This window comes from Frieseomelitta varia, unplaced genomic scaffold, assembly GCF_011392965.1.
Source record: "Frieseomelitta varia isolate USP_RPSP 00005682 unplaced genomic scaffold, Fvar_1.2 scaffold_816, whole genome shotgun sequence".
Lineage (NCBI taxonomy): Eukaryota > Metazoa > Arthropoda > Insecta > Hymenoptera > Apidae > Frieseomelitta > Frieseomelitta varia.
The window spans coordinates 1,044,566-1,061,873 of record NW_025110608.1 but is presented as its reverse complement, the minus strand read 5'-3'; the positions used below and the strand labels follow the sequence as shown (position 1 = coordinate 1,061,873).

General features: G+C 27.7%; 5 protein-coding genes across 9 annotated transcripts; 3 read left to right on the top strand and 2 right to left on the bottom strand.

Moving 5' to 3' along the window:
• The first annotated feature begins 50 nt into the window (after positions 1 to 50).
• LOC122536234 (unextended protein) lies at positions 51 to 7,530 on the top strand. Its single transcript, XM_043668427.1, has 14 exons — positions 51 to 551; positions 1,079 to 1,370; positions 1,449 to 1,595; positions 1,665 to 1,820; positions 1,892 to 2,080; positions 2,185 to 2,358; positions 2,939 to 3,110; positions 3,193 to 3,384; positions 3,477 to 3,623; positions 3,690 to 3,827; positions 3,926 to 4,198; positions 4,278 to 4,513; positions 4,598 to 4,837; positions 4,926 to 7,530. The coding sequence occupies exons 1-14, from the start codon at positions 70 to 72 to the stop codon at positions 5,079 to 5,081; spliced, it is 2,994 nt and encodes a 997-aa protein (XP_043524362.1). The 5' UTR covers positions 51 to 69; the 3' UTR covers positions 5,082 to 7,530.
• Positions 7,531 to 8,689: 1,159 nt separating this feature from the next.
• LOC122536237 lies at positions 8,690 to 10,405 on the bottom strand. The gene has a single exon (XM_043668431.1). The coding sequence runs from the start codon at positions 10,403 to 10,405 to the stop codon at positions 8,864 to 8,866; it is 1,542 nt and encodes a 513-aa protein (XP_043524366.1). The 3' UTR covers positions 8,690 to 8,863.
• On the top strand, positions 10,264 to 13,180 carry LOC122536241 (protein farnesyltransferase subunit beta). 5 transcript variants are annotated; one of them, XM_043668441.1, is made up of 8 exons: positions 10,264 to 10,352; positions 10,955 to 11,071; positions 11,164 to 11,283; positions 11,351 to 11,589; positions 11,715 to 12,015; positions 12,086 to 12,327; positions 12,387 to 12,718; positions 12,983 to 13,180. In XM_043668441.1, exons 2-7 carry the CDS (start codon positions 10,958 to 10,960, stop codon positions 12,574 to 12,576), a joined length of 1,206 nt encoding a protein of 401 aa, XP_043524376.1. In that variant the 5' UTR covers positions 10,264 to 10,352; positions 10,955 to 10,957; the 3' UTR covers positions 12,577 to 12,718; positions 12,983 to 13,180. The 5 variants fall into 5 exon arrangements, with proteins under 5 accessions (XP_043524376.1, XP_043524375.1, XP_043524374.1 ...); XM_043668440.1 differs by lacking the exon at positions 10,264 to 10,352 and adding an exon at positions 10,417 to 10,498; XM_043668439.1 differs by lacking the exon at positions 10,264 to 10,352 and adding an exon at positions 10,603 to 10,721.
• Positions 13,169 to 13,820, top strand: LOC122536243 (mitochondrial import inner membrane translocase subunit Tim16). The gene has a single exon (XM_043668448.1). The coding sequence runs from the start codon at positions 13,246 to 13,248 to the stop codon at positions 13,645 to 13,647; it is 402 nt and encodes a 133-aa protein (XP_043524383.1). The 5' UTR covers positions 13,169 to 13,245; the 3' UTR covers positions 13,648 to 13,820.
• Positions 13,812 to 17,103, bottom strand: LOC122536236 (exonuclease 3'-5' domain-containing protein 2). Its single transcript, XM_043668430.1, has 7 exons — positions 16,401 to 17,103; positions 15,853 to 15,994; positions 15,476 to 15,775; positions 15,275 to 15,399; positions 14,767 to 15,179; positions 14,314 to 14,687; positions 13,812 to 14,234 (listed from the first exon to the last, which is right to left on the bottom strand). The coding sequence occupies exons 1-7, from the start codon at positions 16,634 to 16,636 to the stop codon at positions 14,034 to 14,036; spliced, it is 1,791 nt and encodes a 596-aa protein (XP_043524365.1). The 5' UTR covers positions 16,637 to 17,103; the 3' UTR covers positions 13,812 to 14,033.
• Between the last annotated feature and the right edge of the window lie 205 nt (positions 17,104 to 17,308).

Genomic DNA, 17,308 nt, shown 5'->3' with positions numbered 1-17,308 from the left:
AGTCTGTGGTATTACGCAAGCGTAATAGGAGGATGCGAGATTATAAATGCAGTACTAGATGAAGATTGTATGAAGTTGTCACGGTGCACTTGTCGCATGATGGCGCAACATGTTGTCTGCTCAAGCACACCGGCAGCTCTTTTATTACTTATTTTTGTGATATCCAATTTAGTAAGCGTTAATACATTTACGAAAGTGAAAGTATCTGATAATTTAAATGTCAAATCAGTGAACGTCTTCATTAAAAAGGACTCTGTCGCGGAAGAGAACGTGTCTTCTAGCTTTGGTTTCTTGATTGAAGTTTTTGGCACCGGCCTCGAGAATAATATATCATTACGTTGGTCACGTACGCTCGATAATTGCGAATCAAAAAATAAATTAAGTGCAATTTGGATCTCACCGAATGGCAGTCGGGCTATATATAAGTTCGACAAAGTTCCTAATTTTAAGGTTACCACGATCTATTTCTGTCTAAAAATTGTCAGCACATTCGGTGAAATATGGACCAATCTTGGAAGCAATTTTACTATCAGATCGCCAATACAATCAAAGTAAGTTAAATATCAGATAACTTGTCTTTATCCGAACATCATTAAAAAAATTTTTCTTTCTTTATAAGTAATAGATATTTATCGTATGACTTGACACCATTTTTTATGAAGGCGGAAATTGTGCCGATGTTATCGACAACAAAGAGCTTCTCTATAACGTTATAATTTATACATATATGAGATTTTTAATTTGTCTGTTACAATGTAACGTTACTTTTTGATTCTGTTCACAATTTTGCAACTAGACACTCAAATAAGTTTGCCTGAAAGTTAATTAATTAAAATTGAATATGAAATAAGTTTATCTCATTTTAACTTCTCTCTATCTGTGCTTATATATTATAACTCGTAATTTTTTTAATTAAAAACATTGATTTTACTCTAAAAAAAAAACAAGTAAACTTTGTAAATTTTATAAAACTTCTTGTTAATTTTAGAAATTCTTAATTTCCTTTCTTTTTTAATAAAGATTAATATTTGATCGATCTCTAATGATTTTTATTTCATTTTATTTTTTTTTATTTCAGAAAATATTTTCGTATGCGTCGTGCCAATTTGTTATCCAGTGTCAATGATGACCCCAAAAATCTATTGACTCAACAAATCCATACAGATGTGTTTATTGAGGGTCTGAGAATAGAGATATCAGAAAAGGACCCTAGTTATAGAGAGGATGGTATTCCAGAAATACTTGCTGGAAGTAAGACAGTTATAAGATTATTTGGCTTTGGTTTCACGGAAGATACTTGGATTACTTTTACTGATGAACCTGCCGAAAGGGGTAGTATTTGCGATAAGATTAAAAGCAATGCATTTTTAGTAAGTATTTCTACTTGTTTTTTAGCAAATATTTATACTATGAACGATATTGTATATAATTGAATATAATTGATACAGATGAAAAATGTAAGAAATAATACTGCAACTGTTGATGTGGTATTACCACTTGGTTCACCTTTTTACATATGTGTAAAACAAGTATATGGGGAAGAAGGTTCAAACCTTTTACTTTTTAAACATCAAGGCACTGAATCATGGAAAACTGTGAGTAATAAAATGTAATAAAAACAAAATACAATTAAAGAAATTTATTAAAAACATTCATTATTATAGATATATACATATGAAAAATTCTTACCACTTTGGCTTAGTATTTTAATTATTCTTATGTGTCTTACTTTTTCTGCCTTATTTTCTGGTTTGAATTTGGGATTAATGGCAATGGATAGAACTGAATTGAAGATTCTTTGTAATACTGGAACAGAAAAGGTACCTTGATTGAAATTTATGCCAATTTGTAATTTTACAAATAATTTAATTCAATTATTTATATACTAAAGGAAAAACAATATGCGAGAACAATACAACCAGTGCGAAATCATGGGAATTATTTGTTATGTTCAATTTTATTCTCCAATGTTTTGGTGAATTCAATTTTTACTATTTTGTTAGATGATTTAACTTCTGGATTAGTTGCTGTTATTTGCTCTACTCTAGCCATTGTAATTTTTGGTGAAATTTCACCACAGGTAAGTATATATTTATAAGAATACATGTTTTATTCAATAGAAGTATTGAATAGAAACATAATTTTTAAATTTACAAATAATTTATATACTTTATATTTTATTAGGCCATTTGCAGTAGACATGGATTGTGTATTGGAGCAAAAACTATTTATATCACAAAATTAACTATGATAATAACATTTCCATTGAGTTATCCTATTAGTAAACTTTTAGATTTCCTTCTTGGAGAAGAAATCGGCAATGTGTATAATCGTGAACGATTAAAGGAACTTGTAAGGGTAAGGAAAATAAAGTAATAATGTTATAATTCTTTTTTTAAACTTCCTATATTCCTAATATAGTCTTCTTTTCTGTTTGCAATTTAAAGTATATATTATCAAACACCTTTTCAAAGTTTTTACTGTTATGGATCTTATCAGAATGACTATGGATAGGGCAGATAATTATACTAACATCTAAATTCAATCATATGTAGGTAAGATATAGATCTACTGACGTCTGTTTGAAGTTTTTACACTCTTCAGCGTATATGTTAGATTTCTTATCATTATGAAACTTAAATAAGATAACCTTATACTCTTATATTGCGCTAATTTAAGTTGAATTTATCTTCAAAATGTATTTCCAATACATTTATTCATACACACACACACACACACACACACACACACACACACACACACACACACATATATATATATATATATATATATGTTTGTGTTAACATAAAGAAAAATATCTTATATAATTAATATAATAATTTTTTATCAAGTGTTTCACTCATATAATCTTTAATAACGTTATTAAAGATTTCATATCTATATATGTGAATTATATATAATATATAATTGTATGCAGGTAACAACAGGGTATAATGATTTAGAAAAGGATGAAGTGAATATTATTGCTGGAGCATTAGAATTGCGGAAAAAAACTGTTACAGATGTAATGACAAAAATTGAAGATGTATATATGTTGAATTACAATGCCATTTTAGATTTTGAAACAGTATCAGAAATTATGAAATCAGGTTTAAATTTTATTTTATTTATATGCTTACCAATAAAATATAGAATGTTTATTTATGAATACTTATTGTTATTACTTTTTAGGTTTCTCTCGTATACCAGTATATGAAGGTGTAAGAACAAATATTGTAACAATGCTTTATATCAAAGATCTTGCATTTGTAGATCCAGATGATAATATGCCACTAAAAACTTTATGTCAATTTTATCAAAATCCATGCAACTTCATTTTTGAAGATGTTACACTGGACATTATGTTTAAACAATTTAAAGAAGGTTCATATTTTTCAAAATTATCTACTTTCACTAAACTTGTTTGGTGTCCTTTAAAAGTGAACTATATTTATAGAAACATGCACTCGTTTTAGGTCATAAAGGTCACATGGCTTTTGTTCAAAGGGTTAATAACGAAGGTGAAGGCGATCCTTTTTATGAAGTAATAGGATTAGTTACATTAGAAGATGTTATAGAGGAATTAATTCAGGCTGAGATCATAGATGAAACTGATGTTTTTAGTAAGCCACCTTTATGACTCTTATATATGTATGAATGCAATTAATACTAATCATCTTTTCTTATAGCGGATAATAAAACTAAGCGCAGAAGACAAGCTAGGCATAAAATACAAGATTTTACCGTCTTTGCAGAGAAGAAAGAAAATCAACGAATTCATATATCGCCTCAATTAACATTGGCTATGTTTCAGTATTTGTCTACAAGTAGGAAGAAGTGTTTTGATTTAAGAAAATATGAAATTTATATAAAAAATTATTTTAGTACTCTTAAAATGTATCTGAGTCTAACATATGATCCACAGCTGTAGACGCTTTTAAGCCCGATACAATATCGGAAACTATTTTGCGTCGTTTACTTAAACAAGATATTATTTATCACATCAAAGTGAAATCACGCGAAAAAGCAAGAAATGATCCGGCAGCGGTAATATATCAACAAGGAAAAGCGGTTGACTACTTCGTTTTAATCCTAGAAGGTCGAGTTGAAGTTACAGTAGGAAAAGAGAATATGATGTTCGAAAGTGGCCCATTTACGTATTTTGGTTCTCAAGCACTTACTGTTAATGTTGGAATTGGTAAAATTTATATTAAGTTTATCCTTAATGTTTAGAATATTCAATGTTTTATAGACTTATACGTAGTCGAATTTTTCAGCCGAATCACCTACCAATACAAATCCTCAAACAGTGGGAAGCATACAGTCGATCAATTTAGATTCTATGTTACGATATACATTTGTTCCCGATTATACAGTACGAGCAGTGTCGGAAGTGTTCTATGTTAAAATTAAAAGATCTTTATATTTGGCTGCAAAACGAGCCACGCTTCTAGAGAGAAGTCAGAAAGATTCATTACCCGGTCAGGAACAATTTGACGACGAAGTAGAAAAGGTTAATTGCATAAAGTGTGCATAACATTAATGATCATGAAAATGTGACCAAATTTCTACTATATAATAATTTTATAATTCTTAGTTACTACATTCTTTGGATGAAGATGATCGTAGCATGCCAGAATCTCCAGTATTGCCTATTGACAAAGAAAAAGAAAGTAAAAACGAAAAGGAAAAAGAAAAAGATAACGTGCAATCACCTGTTCATAGTGCAACTGCTCCAACTTCACCTGCTCCAGTCAGCGCTAGTCCAGTTACGCATTCAAAATTTATCTCATCTTATAGTGATCATAATGGAAAACTTAAAAATTCGCCGGCAAAGGTGGACTTTTCATTATTACAATTTTATTATTTCAAGATTATAAAATACAAAAGAAATTAAAATTAGTAACTTTATACATATATTCTAGGCAACGATTGTAATCAGCCCCAGTCAAACACAAGCTAAATTAGATTTAAATACAGAGATTCTGGCTCGTCAAGAAGCAAATAGAGCCATATCAGCAAAAAAATTAATCGAAGACGAAGAAAGAACAAATCTCCTGCCTAAAAAAGAAGACTCTTAACGTTCGGAGAATAGTCGACAACATGTAAATGAGTCGACATTAACACTGCAGGTATCAAACAACGAAGAGCAGGAAAAACCTCTATGACATACAATGCTATCACGGCATTAGGTACTTAACAAATTACTTAAATATTTATCGCAAAAAAAATTGATAGTTGATCTTGTGTATTTTAAGTTTTAAATTCGTGGAAAGCATCCATGATATATATCCTAGTTCTATAAAGTTAGTACGCTCAGGGAAGATTGCCAAAATTTCAGATACTCATATATATTTAATTCTTTTTGTAGTTTACGTAAACAATTTAATACGTAATTAAAATTTAAACCCATGTTCAATTGATAAATGTTGCATAATTTTTTCTTTTATATATATTTTATATCTTAAAAGAGCGGAACACTTATTGAAGATCGTATATTCATTATTGTAGAAAACTTCATTTTTTATTATTTATCACAAAATGCATATATATTTTTCAACATATGATTCTTAAACATTTGTAAATATCACTCTACCATGCATTTTTTCATAAAAACAATACCTATGAAATGTGCATTTTATATCGATGAAATACACATTTACATGACATTTCTCAATGATTATATATGAACAATTGCCGTTGTTGTGCTTATATCCTATAAAGTAAAGGAAGTTTTAAAAAATTTAAACAAAATAATCAACAAAATTTGCAATTGTATAATTACAATTAGATTTTTTTTACATTTCTTACATTATTAAATTAAAAAAACTTTAGTCAAAAATATTATAATACATGTAATACAGTTAACAGCTTATAGCTTCAAATATAATTTTTTGAATATTAGAAATTGGAGGAGATTCTGCAAACTTTAATCAAAATTCAGCAATTCAATCATATCACTAAACAATTTTGTAGTTTTTTTCTCGCAGTTGTAACCATTACACTCTAGTATAATATGCTTGGTGAAAAATGGAATTGCATTGTTTGCAGATAGGGGATGATGACTGTTCAGTAAATAATGAATATGATAGCACTGTGTGGCCTATCCTAATTCTACTAATTAATTAAATTGAGCTGTGTGATTGAATATGCTTGAGAACATATGGGTTCATGTGTTCCATATTTTTTTTATATGTCTTCTGACTGTTTTGATGCTTTATTAGCTTGTTTATTCCCCTGAATACCAACATGTGATATTCAGATTATTTCATGTTTTTTTCTTTGGTTGAATTTGTCATATTGCTAATTTTCTTTTTTTCTTTTTTTCAAGAATCACCATAACTTTCTCGTCTTTAGAAAGAGCTCTATTATAAAGGATATGTTCTTGATACTAACTATAATTTCTCTAGAAGAAAGTGATTTTAATCTATCTCGTTGTTGGCCTGAGTGTCAAAACATCCAATTGTGTTTGGTCCTTAATCTCCTTCTAACAGTTTCCATCTTAGACTCTATTTTTTCAACACAGGACTAGACTGATTATAGAAATAGTAATTTCAGATCTTGCTTCTGTTAATTTTTGGATCTTTGGTTTAGTGAGGACAGGTAGGGGCTTTGATTCTTTTGCTGGGTCTGTTTTTTTATGTGTATAGAAAATTCCCTTAGAGAATTTTCTTTTTTAAAGATACCTCTGAAGGCCTCATCTATTGAATCATCTTCATCAATCACCATGAGTGATTTGTTCATCTATGTAGTCTAAGTGGATTCTATTCAAAGATGTAATTAAAATCTTGTTATAATAGAAGATTTAAAAAAAACTTTGAATGAATAATTCAACATATTTTTTAGATGCATATGAAACAATATGTTTTTCCTCAGTTATCTTGTATTTCTTAAATCATATTTCTTACACAAGTGTGAATAGTGTAAATAGAAGGAACAAATTGTCCCCATTTATAATGAATTATGAGACCTTCGATGTAAAAATACTATGTATTTTATTCAGTGCCTTAAAAGATTTATAAACTCTGTTTAATCGTGTTTAATAAATTGCATTTTAATAAGAAATAGATATAATTTTCATAGTAAATTCAAACTATACATTTATCTAAATTTATTTACTATGACAAAATTCAATTAAATTAAATTTCAACTTGAAATAGAATTCCTCCTTTTCATAAACTTTCATTCATTTATTACGTTTGTATAACATGAATAGTTGTGTGTATTTAGAAAAAAAAAAAAATGTTGAGCGATAACACAATGGTACAATCCCTACAGAAAAATAGCGAATTTCAAAGAGTTCGATATTTTAATAATATATGCCTAATATATGCTTTTATTCTATTTTTTTCTCAATTATTATATTTTTATTACTATACAAAAAAGTATATCAAATATAAAGTTTCATGTTCAACACTTGCACATATCTTCATATAAGTTCCATATAGATTGGTAGTTTGAAATATTTTATGAATAGAAATTTTTCTAAATTTTAAAGCGTCTATAATTTAATTAAACACTTAAATATCACAAAAAAATTTAATTTCTGTACTTAATTCAACAAGTCTATAATATAGAATTTCTAGAATAGACTTGTAATTTTAGAGTTAAATCATTACAATTTACTATTTTTTTTTTAAATTTAATAGATAAACTATTACTGCCATATTTTTTAACTTATAGATATTTCAATACTTGTTTTAAATAATTTTTAAAGATATGTATTACATTTAAAAACAGTTATTCTCATTACTTGTAAATATTAATTATTCAAAAATTGAATCAGATAATATAATTTCAAATTACAAAGCTGATACATTTTCTATACAAAAGAATATCCATTTTAGCATAACATAAGCTTCAAAAATAAATATTTAAAAAAATATTTTATTTTTTATATAAATATATATTTATTATTCAAGAAATTTTATGTAATATATATGTTTAAATGTTCTGGACAATTTCGTGGAATATTTTTCGTGAATATGATATATATTTAATCATTTTGAAGTCTATATACTCATATTAATATATTCTGTTACAATTAACATCAGACAATGCATACTTTTTAAATTACAATAAATAGATAATATAGTGTTATTGGATAGCATTTATTGTTCTTTTACTATTTGTTTTCTATTTTTCTCTATTAATCAGTTCTTTATTCTCAACATATTTTATAACATATAACATTTTTATAGTTCAAATAGTTTAATAATTATGCATTTTATTAGCAACAGTTTAAAGTACTTACTGTGACTTATTTATACTTAGTTTTTCTAGAAAGTACAGATATTACTAACAGTGTGTTACAAGTTTGTTCTTCTTACAATAAAAATTATATCTTATAACAAAGACCTAAATATTAATGAAATATGTGAAAAAAAGTAAAAGAATTATTTATGTGCTAACTGTACTTGTAAGATGATTTTAGTCGATTAACATTAAATAATAGTGTGCCTACAAATAAAAATAAGTGTATTATTTGCTTACATCAATAGCATAAAATTCTGTCAAAATCATTACTCCTTAATAAATCCAGAATATTCTTTAAAAAAAAAGCATACACATTGATACTAAATTAATATATTCTATATTGGTGTAATGCAGGGAAACAACATATTGCACATAATTTTAATATTGTATAATTATAGAATTAAAAATGGGTATCCAGAAAAAAAGTCAAATATTTATCAACATATTATTATATTCATAAAATAAAGATACAGTTTTGTTTTCAAATGGATTTTTTTATTGATCACCTATATTTAATTCCTACTATTTTCTATACAAATTCACGTCATAAAAATATAATATAAAATAAATATCAAGTTATAAAGTTTATTTCAAATATCATTTAAATTTAAATATCATTAAATTCTTTCCTTACACTTTTCTTAATTTCAGATAATTTTTTCATATCAATGTTTCCTTCTCGTATAAAAGCTTCGAGCTTGGCAATTTTAGAATTTATAAAATCATAATTTGATCTCTTTTTCTTTTGTTTTTCAATATAATCACTCATTACATAATTCCTTATTAGACACCAAGGATGTCCTTCATCTTTAAAAGTTATTAAATCCACTGCAATTTGCGAAAAATTTATCGCTAAATTTTCAGGTACATAAATATCGATTGTAATCTCTTGATTTACTACTTTTTTCATACAAAATAAATTTTGATATTTAAATTTCATATTAAGAATGACCCAACTATTTTTTGGAAAGACATCGTGAAAATTTGCAGATAAAAATAACCGATTCGCTACATAATTTGTTGTTATTTTCGGACAAAAGAGTACTTTATCTTTATGTGCGTATAAATTTATTCTTTTTAATTTATCTGTTTCTACTGTTAATGTTTCATTTAAAATTTGTAATTCTTGAGTTCCCTTATAAATCTTCTCCATTATAACTGTTGCAGTTTCTAACATGTTGGAATGCAGATTAATAAAAGTATCATTCTCTACCGGTAGGTTTCTTTCTATTGTATTTATAGAAATCTCTACTAATTGTTTATCCTGTGTCAAACCTAAAATCATCTTAGAATCATATGATTGTAAACAAACAAAGCTTTTATCTTCAACTCTTATTTGATGAACGTTATCAACGAGTAATTGTTTTTTTGCATAGTACAATTCAGATTCATATAAATAAACAATCCATAACATGTCATCTAAGGATTGACTAAAACCAGCACAAATGGCTTGTATTTCTGGCTTTAAATAAATTGTTTCAAAGATAAGTGTGTCATCTTTTGGATGCATTATAATAACAACATTTATGGTAGTAGCAAGAAGTAATGCTACAATCTTGTTATTTTTCCATACAGGTATTACATCTCTAATGGAGTAAATACTGCTATGTATTATTTGTACAGTCTCGTTAATTAATGTTAAAAGTTTTTGTCCGTTTGCAATTATACATAAATTTTCTACGGTAGAGTAATTATTTGTTAAGGCTTTCATAAAACATTCTGTAGTGGTTTCCACGTTTAACAGATGAACACATAGCTGACTGGAATTAATTTCTTTGGAAGAAAGTTTAAATAATAGTTTGTTTGACATTTTTTGTTTATTATCCAAATAAAGATATCCATTTCTTGGTATCAGTACCTCATAAAAAACAGTACCTATTCCAATCGCACTTTTGCTTAAAACGGCAAATTTCCAATCCCTCGAAAGTTTATAAACGCCTTGTGGAATGCAAATTAAAAAAATTCTACCGCTAAAACATTGTACAGTTTTTATTGGTGCTGGTGTTGTCAAAACTTCGACAGAGTCATTATTTCCGTATGGAAATATTACAAGTTCATTTTGATTCCAGCAGAAACAAGTCCTTTCACTATAAAATGTATGAACAATGAAATTTTTTGGTAAAAAGTGTGTGTTTGTATTGATATACATTATTATTATTGTACACGATATTTATTAAACACCACGTGTTGTTTATCGTGTAATTTAATAGTGGGTCAATATATACATGTATATACATTAACGGTAACTAAAAGAGATATTTTATAATAAAATTACTTTTGAAACTTTTACTTGTATAAAAATTACAAAAAAACGGTCAAATAGGTTAATTTTTCTACAGACGAGGTGCACCATCGTACGACAAGTTTAATAACTAAAGCTTTCTTCTTGCATTTTAATCATTTACGTATCTAATGCAAGTTCTAATTAGTTACTGTCAGTGAAATTTTAACCTTTTTATCTCGAAGTAATTATGTATTATGCATTTGACGTGAAAGCGATATAATTAATAATAGAGCGATAGAATCATATAATATTCGTTGATTCAAAAATTTCATTTGAAATTAAATGTCCCTTTCGCTGTTTTCTTTTTAAAATTACAGTAGTACATTTTTCGTTTTACTTTATATTTATCTCTATGTTTTAACAGACGATTTATTTGTTCTATTTGTTAATACAATATATCCACATATTTAATAGATTATGTGGAAGTCAGTGATTAGTGAACGTGATGAACCACACGTTAGAACTTATGCCGAGATATTAAAACAAAAACAGGATGACGAAGGATATCAAACCACAAGTTCAATACGACAAGTACGTTTTAAATATCAATAAATTAATTATGCTAATCAAATATGTGCTTTCTTTCTCTTTGATGTTAATATTTCCTAATATTTTAATTATAGGATCGTGTTGAAACCGATATACTAAAATTATACAAATTAAATAATGAACCAGTTTTAACAAGACAGAAGCATATTCAATTTTTAAAAAAATCTCTGTTTCACCTTAGTGAAGCTTACCAGGTAAATTGTGTTTTTCTATTGTACTTAAAATTGTTATGTATATTTTTTCATGTATTACTTTTCTTAGTGTTTAGATTCTAGCAGGCCATGGTTGTGTTACTGGAGCCTACATTCCCTTCAAATCCTAGGAGAACGTTTAGAATATGATGAATATTCTAGAATTATTGGTTTTTTGGCCAAATGTCAATCGCCAGAGGGTGGCTTTGGAGGAGGTCCAGGGCAACATCCTCATTTAGCCTCTACCTATGCAGCAATAAATGCTTTATGTACTATTGGTACTCCTCAAGCTTATCAAGTAATTGATAGGTATATATATATATACACACACACACACACACACACACACACACACATATAAAATATAAAGTTATGATTGAAAGTACATTTTAAGAGATTTTAAAAATATTAATTGTATGATTTTGTGATGTTAGAAAAGGACTTAAACAGTTTCTATCATCTCTACGCGAAGAGGATGGTTCTTTCAGTTTACACAAAGATGGAGAAACAGATATAAGAGGAATATATTGTGCTCTTTCTGTAGCAAAACTGACAAATGTATATACCCCTGAAATATTCAAAGGCAGTGAAAGTTGGATAGCTAAATGTCAAACGTGGGAAGGTGGTTTTGGTGGGTCTCCTGGCATGGAAGCTCATGGAGGATATGGATTTTGTGGGTTAGCAGCACTTATGCTTCTTGGCAAACCTCACTTCTGTTGTCTGAAATCATTTCTGGTATTCAGCTGATATAGTAAATTTTATACACACATTGAAGAATTCATTATTCATATCTATTTACTTTCAGAGATGGATAGTAAATAAACAAATGCGCTTAGAAGGTGGGTTTCAAGGACGCACGGAGAAACTAGTAGATGGTTGTTATTCATTTTGGCAAGGTGGAGCTTTTCCTCTGATTCATACAATTTTAACTATGGAAAACAAAGTATTTAATTCTTCATATTGGTTATTTAATCAAGAGGCCTTACAAGAATATCTGTTAATTTGTTGCCAACATCCTCATGGTAGTCTTGTGGACAAGCCTGGAAAGTATGCAACACTGTTATTATTTATTATAAAAGCAATTTTATAAATTATATTCATTTCAGAAGTCAAGATGTATATCATACATGTTATGCACTTAGTGGATTGTCAATTGCACAGAATTCCCCATGGCCATTGATCATTGGATCACCTAATACAAATTTAGTGAAAATAATTCATCCTTTGTATAATTTAGAAAATTCTTGTGCAGTTAATGCATTAAAATATTTTAATACACTGCCGATACCTGATTGAACATATATCTAATATTCAAACTACATTGGTAGAATATAAATACATTCATTTCATCTTAGCAAAAGTTCAAAGACAGATTCTATTTTACTTCACATTAAAATTGACCAAGAAATTGTAAATATGAAGTTATTGAATAATAAAAGTAATAATAATTATAAATTATTGTATTTGTATTTTCTTAATTGCAATATCAACCAATATTTAATTAATATTTATCTTGTGTATAACTGAATTTTAACCTAATAGTATTAACCTAATAATGTTCTTTAGAAATGAAAAGTTTTTAAGGGATATGTAATATAATACAAATAATTTATATATATATATATATGTTATAATACAGTATAAATTTTTCTTTATACTTTAATATAAATGTTCATTTAATTAAATCTTCATGTGCACATAGGTATCAATAACGGAAACGATCATATGTATACAATGAGCTATATCTATGGCGCGTTCTGAAATGGTGCAATACAAGTATGAGACATGCAACAAATAAATTATATAAAGAAATCGTCATAAAAATTAAAAAACAGTGGTATCGCTATTTGGATACTGTAAAAAACGAATTCTAGTATAAATATTCCCTGAAAATTAAACCGCAAGAAAAAGAAAATAGTACGTTCAAAATTATTTTGGCAATTATTTCCAATAAGAGAAGAGGTTATGGCAAAACACTTAGTACAAATAATTATAATGGGAACACAAGTTGTTGTTAAAGCATTTGCACGGGCATTACGACAAGAAATTGCAGCAAGTCAAGCTGCTGCACATAAAACAGGCGGTGGTGCACGAGGTACACAACATGTTGCTGCCAATTACAAAACCGGTATTTCTTTAGAAGAAGCACTACAGATTTTGAATGTTGAACGAGTGGATCAAGTAGATACTATTGAACGTAATTACAAGTACCTCATGGAAGTTAATGATAGATCAAAAGGTGGTTCTTTTTATATTCAGTCAAAAATTGTGCGTGCTAAAGAACGTATTGATGAAGAGTTAAAAACTATGAAGACTTCTCCTCCAAATAATAATTCCAAGCAACAAAATGCTTCAAAACAACTATAATACATTTTTATATAGTCTAAATTTAATTGATACATCTTTGAAGTCAGTATATATGAATGTAATGACATTTTAGTCACCAATAAATAATATGAAACGTCGGTTGATAAAATTGGTATACTTATACTTTAATGCTGATTAAAGTGTTGAAATAAAAGAAAACATTGTTTAAAGTATCACAAGTCTCTTTTTTTTTTATAAATTAAAGCAGTTTGTACAAATTGCAAATAATCTCACTTATAATAGGTATTGATTCTTATGTACATGTGTGTAAATATATAAATATGTATATGCTTGTATATATAAATATATGCACATAATTTATGTAACAGTCTTCTAATACAAGTACTCGCTCTTATACGAGTCCTTAGGTACGTAATATATAAAATTCAGTATGCCAAACCAGCTACTTTTGCATCTTCTGGTTCAATTCTGTTCTCTGATTGACGAATAGTTAATCTCTCTTGATTATGATGAACAGACCATAAATTTGGTAAATATTTTGGCTTCATAGTCAGAAGAAAATGCTCTCTCCACATACGTTCTAATTCTACCAATCCTCCTTCCCTTTCATGAAAATATTGAACAACCTGAAAAATACAATTTGTAATATTAATATAAATAAAAAAAAACTTTACAAATATTTCTATCATTCATTATTAATGATACCTTTAAACCATGAGGTTGGCATTTAGACTGGTCGTAGTTAGGTACTGAAATTTTTTTTTCTAACTCTTTACTTAATACATCAAGTAGAGTTGGAGTGATTTGCTTCTCTTTTGTGCATTCCAAAATATAATGTTCTAAATCTCTGCGTCGTGATTCGGGTAAAGTTGTTTTTTCTTTTAGAGCTTTAACGGCTGAATGTAACTTCCTTGAATCATTTACATGTTTACTACGTACATGCGTTAATGGACCAGCCAAAGGCGCATCACACATATCTGCTAGTTTTCTTCTGAATTGCTGATCATAATAATTACTTATTTCATGGCAGGATGGACATAATAATAATATATCGTGAGACTGATGAGCTTTCATCACCCCTAAGAAATATTTACAAATTTAAATTATTCATAATTTATCTTATTATATATATGTATATCAAATTATATTTCAACTTACATGGAAAATATTTACGATATTCTCGTGGTACGACATTTTTTCTAGTAAACATGTCTGACTTCCCACAAACTACGCATTGATTGACTTTAACTTGTGTATAATATTTTCCAACCTCTCCCAAAGCTCGTCCAGATGGTTCAAATTTTAACCTCACAGTAAATGGTTCCTTTTCAACTGTTTCTCCTAATCCTTTTGTAATATACCATTCTGCTTTTTTACGATCACATGTACATAATATTTCCCCATCTGGTGCTTGTAAGTAACAATTATGATATAATGGTTTCTTTCTTGTAGGTACATAACTTTTATGTATCATATTGTTATTTATCTTTAAATTTTTAGTAATCTTATCAAAATAATTGTTTTCACTATTTTTTTGATTAATAGTTGTGTGTTCATGTTTGCTCTTAAACCTGAAATACGAAATGTAGAAGTGATTTTCTGTAAATTAATATAGCAATAATCAAAGATAAGTACAATATATAAAATAATATATTAGGTTTATTACCTCACATCAATTACATCACTAGGTAGGTAATGAAAGTGCATATTTAAGTTTCTATTATACATGCTTTTTATATAATTTACTAACATTTCCCACAAAGAATATTTCTCTTTTATTTTTTGTATGATCTATAAAATATAAAATAATTTATTGCTATCTATATTCTCCATAGTATTATGATGGATAAATTGATGGATACTTTACTTGGTCATAAATAAGAACAGATGCAATTGTATCACAAACAGCATATGCCACTTGTTCGTCAGTAAGGGTGCCAGCGTTCCAATCGCTACACCTTATTTCCATTACTTTATCTATTTCCAAATCTAAGTATTGCAAACTCATTGCAGCTAAACTTTTCGGACTTGGTAAATCCACACGTGCTGCTAATGTTCTTAAATCAACAGTACTGCTAACTTTACATCCATAATCTGCTAATATCTTTTGTCCATCCTCATATGAAGCAACTCCTACTTTAAGAATATGTTTATTAGCTAGTAATTCCTAAAAGAATGTTTGTCACATTATATACATAAACGTCTAATTTACGTATTGATTTAAATTTGTAAAATATTATGTACTTTCAATTTTTGAGGAATATATCCAATTTTGCCAATGCGAAACAAGCCACACACTCCATTAAATGTAGCAAGTTGAAGTAAAGAAGCAGGTCCTTCATTAACCCATTCACAATCAAAACCCAACACATCATTAGACAAGTTGCTTTAACAAAACAAAATATATTTATTCCAAAATAAACAAATAAATAATGAAGATGTTTAAAAGTAAATGTAAAAATAATTTTTATATCTATATCTTATAGTGAAAAAATCTATATATTTAACATCACATTAATTATGGAATTCATTACTACTAAGATATATATCTTATAATTAAATATAACTAAAATATATGTATATACTCTTAAAGTCCTCATATAGAGAAGCTTATTGAAGTGATAAGTAATCAACTGAAAAAATATGTATCAACATAATTAACGTCCTGAAAGTCTGTAGTTAGAGATATAAAAAAAAATATAAATATAGTACTAGTGTATACTTTCTCTATATAGATAACATTTAGGACATATACAATGTAATATTGAGATAAAAATAATAGTATAACTTACCAGTGAATACGTTGAATAGCGTAATCACATTTTTCTGGAGTATCGGCCAAAATAATTTTGTCCAATGAGATTTTAAGATCTTTTTTCTTATTATCACCTTGCTTACAACTTTTACTTTTCATACATTGACAAAGATGTTTAACGCCTTGGAAAACATTTTTGTGGTATTTAGAAGCCAAAAGTACAAGGCCCACGGTTACACATACAAAAAACATGTTGCTTTTTACAGGATGCATTAATTTGCAAAGATAAATTTTTATTTTCGATTTAGAATCAAGATTAAAATTTCGTATGTACAATTTATTTTCCTTCCTTTATGTACACTTGCGTATACGTGTATTGAATATACATGTAGTTTTCTTTAGAATATAAATATTTACATTGATAATTGATAATTAAATACGTTAATTAAATTTATAACTAAATTAAATTATAAGAATTTCAAATTTATCAATCATGACAATTGGTACTTGAAAAACAATAATGGTAAAAAGTTCCGCGAAAAAAATGCTCGGATTATCGAATTATGCGAAATAGTTAAATAATAACACAAAAGGCACATCACGATATTAATTACGAAAAAATAAATTAAAATAAATTAATAATCGAGCGAGGTTCAAGGAAACCCGAAGCTCTCGGAGCAACGGCTTAAGCACGCGGGTACAAACATTACACACGTTATACGACACACGACTATGATTATTCTAACGTTATCTTCCTTGCTATTTCAACGGACTGTTCTTTACGCTGATTGGTTGATTTTCTCGACAATTTTTGTAACAAATTCTATATATTTTATTAATATTATTGTTAACACGATCGTTTGTTAAGTAAGCGAAAAATAAAGTTAGATTATTTTGTAAAGAATATCGTGCATTTTTCAGAATTTCAAATATATCTACAAAATT